This window comes from Gavia stellata, chromosome 3 (assembly GCF_030936135.1).
Source record: "Gavia stellata isolate bGavSte3 chromosome 3, bGavSte3.hap2, whole genome shotgun sequence".
In the NCBI taxonomy this organism is placed as follows: Eukaryota; Metazoa; Chordata; class Aves; order Gaviiformes; family Gaviidae; genus Gavia; species Gavia stellata.
In genome coordinates this window covers 91,023,971-91,033,520 of record NC_082596.1, presented here as the reverse complement: position 1 = coordinate 91,033,520, position 9,550 = coordinate 91,023,971, and the positions used below count along the sequence as shown (strand labels likewise).

Below are 9,550 nucleotides of genomic sequence, written 5' to 3'. Positions count from 1 at the left end.
TACAACACCTTCCCTGCCTCCCCACGCTCGCACACCGCTGTGAACTAAGCCGGGAGTGTGCTTCTGACTTGAGCGAATAAGGAAGTTGTTCTTTCACTTGTGTATTTAGATTTAACCCTTGACCAGGAAAAAGAAGCTATTTATAAGTTGCTCTATGTTTGCAAATAAATAAATAAATAGAAACGCAAAAGATGACAAAGATATAAAAGAAAAAGTCCTTTACCTGTGCTGCCGTGGTCTGATTTCTGCGTAGAGGAGCGATCCTCAGAGCCAGGGAACACTCAGGACAGAAACGACTGCCGGGTTTCTCTCCTGTAGCTAGCGTGGAGGGCCTGCCTGCGTGGCAAAATGAAGCTACAACCTTCACTTCACCTCTACATAGTTTCCAGGGGCCATAAGGCCAGACCTTTTTAATCTTCCTGAAGTTCTTTTCAACACTTAACACCCTCAATGCCCTCTGCAAGCGTCGGGCCCTGCCCAATCTGGGCTCAGGCAGGTCTCAGTGCCCACATTCCCCTGCCTGGTCTCCAACACAACATGGCTGTTTGAGTGCTGGTAGCCCCTACATGCGTTTGGTGCTCCACAATGGGCTATGAGGCAAAACGACGCCGTATGATGTGCCTGGCTTCGGGCCAGCAGCTGGTCCTGCCGCCCATTCACCTCAAGAAGAGCTAGAGCAAGGGGCATGCTGATGGGTTTTAGCAAGCCATCCAGCTTGCAGTTGCAGCGTCAGAGCCCCACTGACCTGCCAGAGGAGTCGAGGTCTCACCACCCTTGGGCTGGACAGGCTACAGCTCTAGTACTGGACAGAAATTGAGTTGGGGGTGAAGGGTGGGAAGGATGGCCGTGGCTTGGTTGCCTGGTAGGCAACACGTGCAAAGCTGACCTCAGCAGGGGCTTTGCAAGGTAAGTGTGAGGTGTGGGTAACGTACGTGCCCGGTTGCTGGCAGCGGTGCTATTCCCTGTCGGTCCTGGGGGGAGCATGGTGAGACAGCGGAGCAGTGCCAGGTGGAGATCCTTCTGCCAGAGCCATGTCTACCCACCACTGAAAACTTGCAGCCCTGTGCTGGCCAGGGTGTTTTAAAATGTTCGTATTTAAGGTACAAGGAAATGTTTCTTTTAAAACAGAACAGTCTGTTAAGTCTCTTCCCCTTTTCACATTTAGCACAATACCAAGGCTATAGGCTGTGTTTATTTACCAGCTGCTCATTCTAACCACAGATTTACAGGAGCAAACTCGCACTGTCATGAGCAGTTAGACATGTTATTGGCTTGCTCCAAAGGTGTTGAGTAAAGCCTTGAAGGCACTGAATAAAGCCAAGCCCTGTTCAGCTCAGAGTAGCTCCGGACAGTTCAGTATTGCGTGTTAGCTCAATTACTTTTGTATTCCCACTCCTGATGCCGCCTGAAGTTATTTGTTGTTCGGGCTGAAATTTCTCTCGTTTTCTTCCACTATGTGAAAACAGCCTCTTTTTGAAAGCTCAGACATTTTCCTCTGAGTTAAATTTTATGTTTCTGAGCCAAAACCCGCAGAAGCCACTACTGGGTGCTTTATAGTCTTAATTATGTATTGCAGTAGATCGTTAGAAACTGAAATATGAATGCTTGAAAATATGAACTAGGAATGTATGAGAGAAAGTGCTGTCAACACTCTCACGTTTATCACATATATTGTTCTATGTAGCAGAAGTAAAAACTAAAAATTTACACCAAAACTGGTTTGTCAGCCTTTTCTTTTATAGAAAATATTTTTTTTTTCTATTATAGAACACTAGTTTTTCAGCTACCTTTGCAAAGCACCTATTTTGAATAAATCCAAAATACTTGAAATCTGAAAGTTTCAAACTTACAGTGGCATTCAGGTGCCTCCTGTTCTTGTTCACCACTGTGGCATGTGAGCCTAAACTGGACTGGCCTTTGGGATGCTCTTTCTAAAGAAGAGAGATGGAAAACCACGTGCTGCCTTTGAGGTGCGACAGAACAAAAACAGTCCCGTGGATAACATCAGGATCCCTTCCCTGGTGAAGCCTGCCATGGAAAACAAACCATGAGCACAGCTGACCGCTTAGCAGGTCTGCAGTCAGTACAGATCTCTTCTTACCTCCTTCCTAGAGAGAGAAAAGTGGAAATTACATACTAAATAATATTTTAAAATAACTTGTATCTGTCTGAAAATGAAGCCACTTCAGCACCAGTGTAAAAATGCCTCTTTTCCAGGAGCTTGGATAAACAGCAACTAACTCCCAGGCAACCCCTGAATTTGACTCCGGTCTCTCCGAAACTTTCAACCCAAAAAGCAAACATAAGGAATGGTTTGGTGGATACACCCGTCGGCTGGGCATCTGAACAGCACCTGTAGGCTCATGTTCATGTTCCCAGCTATTCCTTCACTTTATCCATATCGCTGAACTCCCCTGCCCCTTACCTGCACAAGGGCCCCAGCTCCTCGTGATGCCCCATTTCCCTGGGAGGGAGAACCAGGAGGCTGCGTGTTAAAACCTGGGTCTTTGAAACAACATGAAAGAAACCTGGGCAGAGAAGCAAAAGTGAAAGGCACATGGTCGTACCCCAGGATGCCTTTTCACACCGCGCAGGAAGGCTGTGAAAGTGCTTCCCTTCTCCTGCCTCTCACATCATGTGGAGAGATGGGGGATGAGATGAAGGGGTTTGTTGGCTCTAAATTAATGTTTTTCTTCCCCTAGATGTCGTAAATGTTGGTTGGGGTTTCGGACTCTGAACTAAATACAGGTTTTGTAAATATGAGCACCTGCCTCTCAGCAGGTGAGCGAGAAACCCAGCACATGTGCAAAGTTAGAGCTCCAGGAAAGAGTCCCCTAAATCAGGGGGATGCCTTGGGGGGCAGGTGGGTGGCAGAGCAGCTTCTGGAGTACCAACAACCAATGCACAGAGTCTGTCCTGGGGCCAGGGAGGAAGGCTGCCTCCAGCTGCCTCCTCACCCACCACAGGGAAAGGGCCCCACTATATGATCCAATATGTGGAGCTTTCTACATTGGTCTAAAGAGAAAAAAGGTCAGGAAAAAAAAACCCCAAACCTATCTGCACACTTTTAGCACAGGGGGCTCTAATTTCATTTGAGGTCTCTAGCTATTAAAATAAATCAATTTAGGAAAAAAAAAATCTTATTATTTAAAAAAAAAAAATTCATACACAAAACCATGCTGTCAAAGTGAAACTGTTTTCTTCCTGTGAAATGCAAGTTTCCATAGCAGACTATTGCCCAATCTCCTTGAGATTTTCAAACACACAAATATTTTTCATGACAGAACAATTATAATGAAGCTCCTTAGTCACACTGGTGTGGTTTACACAACACACCTCTTATGATCCCACAAAAATGTACCAATGCTGAATGCCTGTCAAAAACCTGAAGTTTGCAGCATTCAAAAGAAAAAAAGCTCACAACAAGCCACTGCTAACATGTCAAATATTTGAAGTACGTGCAAGCACACACTGAACTGATAGGTTATCACCAACCGCTGTGGCAGTTAACAATGCCTATGTACTTCTGGAAGGAAATAGAAAGTCGTGGTGAATTTTTAACTTTGAAAATTTTTCATGCTTATAAGAGATACCAACCTGATGACCTCCAAGTCATATATTCATCCTTTGGACAAGAGGAATACTAGCATGAACTGAGGAGCTTGCACTGCCCAGGACACACCTCACGCTCCGTCCTGCCTGGAGATCAGTCTTTAAGGCTGGCAAACACCCACCAACCCCTCAGCAGGAGGACTGAGACCATAACTCCTTTGAAACACCATGCAACACCCCATAACCTGTACCACAGAGCCACCCTGTCATTTTATCTAACAGCACACTTAATCTTGAACTTCTTTGAAAACTCACCAGAATATTGAGATGACTCATACTTAGATCAATAGAATGCATTCATCCTTCAACAAAGGATCAAATCTAAATGAAACCTTATTGCCTATTAAACACTACAGCTGGTTCTTCCCCGTCCCCACTTCCCGATCCCCTTGCAGCATATTTAAAGGGAAGGTGTAACACGCCCGGCAGAATGACACACAGGATCCTACAAAGCGCATGCTTCGCTACAGCTGCTGTAACTTCATGAGGACTCCATCATACTATCTCCACATCAGCTGTAACTGAAGCTGAAGAGGTTTCCCAGGTTTTGGGGAATGGGAAAAATCTCCATTAAAGTGCAGCAAAGAGCAGCAGCACAAGACCACAATCACAATAATTTGGGGAATGGCAATATTCAAATTCACTGCAAACAGCCCTATTTGTATGCACACAGTATTTAAATGGCAGAATAAAATGGTATCTGCCTCTGTAGGATAGAGAAGTTGGAGGTTAGGGTACAGACCAGCCTGAAATCCAGTGAATGAGGGATGCAGTGAGGAACACATGCAATACCTGTGCTGGGAAAGGAACCGGACGGGCCACTGTCATGGTGTTGGCCCTTTATGCCAACTCAACGAGTCACCTTTTCAAGTCACCAACTTCTACAATAGAACTGCCCATGCTCCAAGTTTCTAGGAACTAGAAATCTTCAGTCTAAGAAAGTCTTTCACTACATCAGAGGTATGATGGAAGTTCAAGCTCAGCATATAGTGCAGATGCCTTCAAAGATACAGGCTGTTTACCACTGACTTGCCTGTTACAAACTCTACAAGCAGAATCATCTTTTCTCACAGCTTACCTGTAAGCATGAAACCTGACCAGCATTAAACCTAAAGGCAGAACTCTTCAGAAACAGCTTCTCTGGAAAATGATTACTCATGGTTACTCATTGAGATTAGTTAACACATGATATATTAGCATACTAACATCCAGGACCTGATTAGCCTATTTATTCAACAGCAGCACTCCTCCATGCCTTTGTTGGCCAATTTTATAGTCTAAAACAAATTAGCTACATATCCGAATGCGTTTGCTAGAAATGTTAGCCAAATGCACTCAATAAACCACCAAACAAGTTTCCTTGAAGCCTTGTTACCTGGCACCATACTGCAGTCCTGTAATTCATCAGCCTTTACATCTGATGCAGGAAATTCTGTGATTCTGTGTAGGATCAATGACATGCCAATCAGCTTGCTATATCAGCATATTAATGATTTTCTGTTCCACGAAGCTTTGCTGGTACTTTGTGGTTTACTTAAATACCAAGATCAGTAAATTTCACATGGGAAATTACTTAAAACATTTTGAATGCATGATACCCACCTTTAGAAACTGCATTAAAATGTAAAGCCACTTACTCCTGGAATAGAAAAATGCCATTAACACTGTCACAATAGAGAGAACAGAAATATTCCACACTTCTGCTTTTTCTGCACCATTTTGAATCATCTTATCATCCATATGTAGCAATGAATTCCCACATGTTACAAGAACTCCTCCTTGTTCTTCACAGCAGATTTTTTTCATGGATAACTTTTATCTTTCAGTCTTAACATTTTAATTTGCAAACATCAGCTTCTTCAGTTTCTCTAGCCCTGAATCTATTCAAATACTGCTTTTAGTTCTCCTAACCAGAATATACTTTTAACTACAGCAATAGCAGCATATTTTCCTTTTCTTGGTGCGAAAAGGGAGTGGGAAGAGACTGACAGAAGAACGTGCAGCTTTGCTTAAGGAGCTCCCTTTATTCACCTTTTTAGAAGACACGAAAAGAGTAATTTGCCTTATTCATAGTTTTACAAAACAATCTCTTTCAGAAGAAAATGTATGCATAATATCAGTCAGCCTTATGTTTAATCTACAGAAAACATACTTAGATCATGAACACTCATTCAGGTAGCCATGTACATTCAGCCACTGATCACCTTTGCTTAAGAGCACAAGAGTCAATCCTTTAAATAAAGATCCTAAGAGTCTGAAGTTTCACTAGGGGCAGCATGAGACCTTCAATGTATCCCCTACTTAAAGCCAACAAGTTAGAGAAGTTCAAGCAGAGCTAACAAAGCCAACATTGTGGGCTTTTACAGAATTTTTACAGAATCCTTATTTAGGCAAAGTCATAAGCAATTGAAGATAACCTTTTGGGAATTAATTGTTTTTTCATGCCAGATATCCAACTGCCTTCTTTTAATGAAGCATTTCCTCCCAAAAGGTTCACTTAACTTGTTTTGTATAACAACAACAAAAAAACTTAATTTAAAATATTCTGGTAATTCTTTTCTTTGAAGAGTTCTCTTTTCTTTTCCAATCCTGAATACTACAGTGCCATACCTAGGAGGAAAAAGAAGAAAACAATCCAAACATCCCCAAAACTCACACAGAACAACTTCTTGCAATCTTGAAAATCTGTCAATATCTGGTAAACAAATAAGCATTTAAACAACCTCCTGCAACCAACATATACTAACAGAGACCTGAAATTTAGGAGGCAAAACTCCTGAAGACAACCTGCATAAGGTTTGTTGCCTTTTTCATCTCAGTAGTTACTGTGCTGGTCTTCCTGGAATTCTTCCTTGGATCAACTGGTATGAACTAAAATGCTGACTAGCAAAAGCTAAACTTTGCAAGGAGCTGAACAGACTGGACCTAGCTGGGCAAAGATGCTACTTTTATACTAACTAAAGAGTGTCATCCCACAATCATCCATAAAATGCTGTCACAGTTTTTTGGCTTGTGCCAATCAGCAGGTTTCCAAACACAGGTTGAAGTTCAGTGTGGGCTAGGAGCCACTCTCACAGGCAGCTGCCCTGCTTTGGAAAGTAGGAGTTTAACCATGAAGAAATCATTTTGGTCTCATGACTATAAAGCTACCTCTGGCACTGCAACTACTGGAACAGACATAGAAGAGGGGAGGGGAAAAAAAAAAGCAAAAAAAAGTGTGGCACAGGAGAGGAGGAGACCCTGCATGAAAATAGCAGTAAACACATGACTAGCAGCCAGAGTGAAACAGGCACATAGGGATAGGAAATTTAGCAAGTTCAGTCTACCATCTGCTATGTAAAAAAAGTTAAGGCTAAAGAATTTCTGTGCCTTAGACCTCTCTCCTGCAACAGCTGTTTTGATGGGATAATATTTTTTGGAGAAGACCAGAAGTAACAAGACAAGGCAGGTATACAAAACTTTTTATTGACAACAGAACAATAGAGAGGAACGTCACCACTTCCCATTCCTCAGGAATGTCTCCATTTCACAGTCAGTCTGCTAAAAGTATATTTTCATGGTAACAAGCAACAACGAAGGCATGGAGCTGTCTGTAATCTCAAAAAAAAAAAAGTTTCATCAGTGCCATGTAAAGGGACTGACAGTGTGCAAGTGTGCAGCAGGCCCTGTCATAACACAAACATGGCAGGCCAACTGTATATGCAGAGCCAGCAGACACGAAGCAGTTAGAAGGCTCAAATTATCTCCATTATTTCCATCTAAGGGCAATAACTGAAGTGCTACTCCATCCATGTTCTGTTTCAGAAGTGAATACTTTCTTCCCTCACTCCTTTTGCTTCCCCTGTCCTCAAAGATGTTAATACTTCCAACTGTCTGGTACTGTGTCAGACAATGCCTGAGCTTTTATATTTTGCTACCTCATACCAGTTCATGCATGCACTTGAGTTTACTTTCAGAGGCTTACATTGACATAAAGAAGGAAAAAAAAAAAAAAAGGTGCTGCATAAGAATAAAAGGATTTAGTTGTTAATGCTTCCTTGCTAACAAAAATATTTGGTAGTTGTTGAAGATACTCCTTGTAATGTAATTTTTACCAAGTATGTATGCAGTCTACGTAATATTTTAAAGAAACTGCATGTCAAACTCTCAACATAATTTCAAATACTCTGAAATTAAATATGAACTGAGATTCAATCTAAACAACAAAATATCTTAATTTTAGCTTTCACAGTACACAAAATTGCACACTGAGTGCAAGATGAAAGCACTCTTTCTTCTGCATAAGTTTCCTTCCGCCTGCAGAACTGTACTGGGACCCCTGTGTAGTAGCTTATATATTTATTAATTTTCATACATTTATTAATTTATCATGTTTTTCCTTTACTTAGTGGATGTGCCTCTGGATGTGTAGACTGGTTGTTAAAGTGCTTTAAAATAAAACAAAAACCCCAACAAAAGAAAACATCCCTCAAAAAATCACAAGAGGTGTGAGAATTTTATCTGAAGGACTTTGTACAGCATTTACACTGTCAGCATAAAGCATCTGAAACATGAGCATTCCCTGCAGACTGATGCAGCGCAAGCAGTCTCATACATTAGATACTGCAATTCCTCTGGATTCAAGATGCACAATACTTACAAAAACAACCCTAGAAGCACAGACAAATGCTGGTGGCTCTTCCTTTTCTTTTTAGAAACATAATAAAAAAATCTGCATTACTCTTTCATAATTTAAATACATAAGTAATCTCCACTTTTATTACTTCATGACAATGACTTCAAATTTACATTATTTTAAGTACCGTCATAATAGCTCCATGTATAATACAGATATTTGCTGATATCCTGTCAGAAAATAAAAAAAAAACAAACCCTTCCACTATATAAAAAAAAATTATGCTGGAAAGACAAGAACACAGAACAGGGACTTGGTACAGACTATGATTTCAGTTTTATATCAACCACAGTTAACCCAAAAATTAACAGATACACAGCGATATTCAAAAGCAGTGCAAATATCTTTGGAAGTTAGAATAAAATTATACTACAAGAACGTAAGACAGAAGAAATTAAAAGGCAAGTACTTCAAGTACAGGAACCAGTCTCTGTGAGGTCCATGTTAGTGTTAGCTGGGAGTTACTTTTCCCATCTTACTTCTTCCTCTGAAACACATTAGCCAACATTGCACCTGATGTAGTCAGCTGGCCCATTTTGTTCAAAAACTTGGTCTTTGTATCTTCACTCACAAGGCTCGCTGCAATTGACATTGAGCTAGGAAAGTAAAAAATTTAGTGACATATGACTACAAAGAAAATAGAACACTGTGCTGTTATTTAATAAGCAACCGAATTGTCTTTGCATTTGAGAGGTTTCAAGATCACAAAAGACCAGTCCATCAAGAAGAACTGAAAAACCATCCCCACCAAGCCCAAATACACACTGTTAATTGAATTATCATGCCCTTGCAGTCCTAGTGTGAAGTTGTAAACTATTTTTGTGCACAGTAGTTTTTACTACCTTTAGAAGTCACCACATTAGCATTTGTTAGCTATTTGGCAATTGCTCTAGTGACAAATTCCTCTGTGAAAGATCGACTTTACCTTCTCACTGGAAATGTCAATCCTTGTTTATTTAATATAAGAACAACAGTACTGGTTCAGACCAAGGAACTATCTAGCCCAAGTATCCTGCCTCCAACAGTGACCATTAGCAGACACGTAGGGAAGAGTAAAAGCAAGGTAAGTATGAAACAATGACCTCTCTCCTTAATTTCCAACTTTCTTATTTTCCAAATATTTCCATCTGAGCAGAGTTTAAAATCGGTGTGGACTCTCGATCTAGTAACTCCTAATGAATCTTTATTTTATGTTACTTGTTCAGCTTTCCCTCGATGCCCTTATAAATTTCTTGCCAATCCCACCCTGGGGCACTGAGGCCT

At 41.1% G+C, this 9,550-nt stretch overlaps 1 protein-coding gene across 1 annotated transcript in view; it reads right to left on the bottom strand.

Moving 5' to 3' along the window:
- Positions 1-8,345: 8,345 nt before the first annotated feature.
- RELCH (RAB11 binding and LisH domain, coiled-coil and HEAT repeat containing) overlaps positions 8,346-9,550 on the bottom strand; it is an 85,022-nt gene continuing 83,817 nt past the window's right edge. Inside the window, exon 29 of the mRNA XM_059836046.1 lies at positions 8,346-8,883. Coding sequence (XP_059692029.1) covers positions 8,763-8,883 — 121 coding nt within the window. The 3' untranslated portion in view covers positions 8,346-8,762. The remainder of the gene's footprint in view (positions 8,884-9,550) is intronic.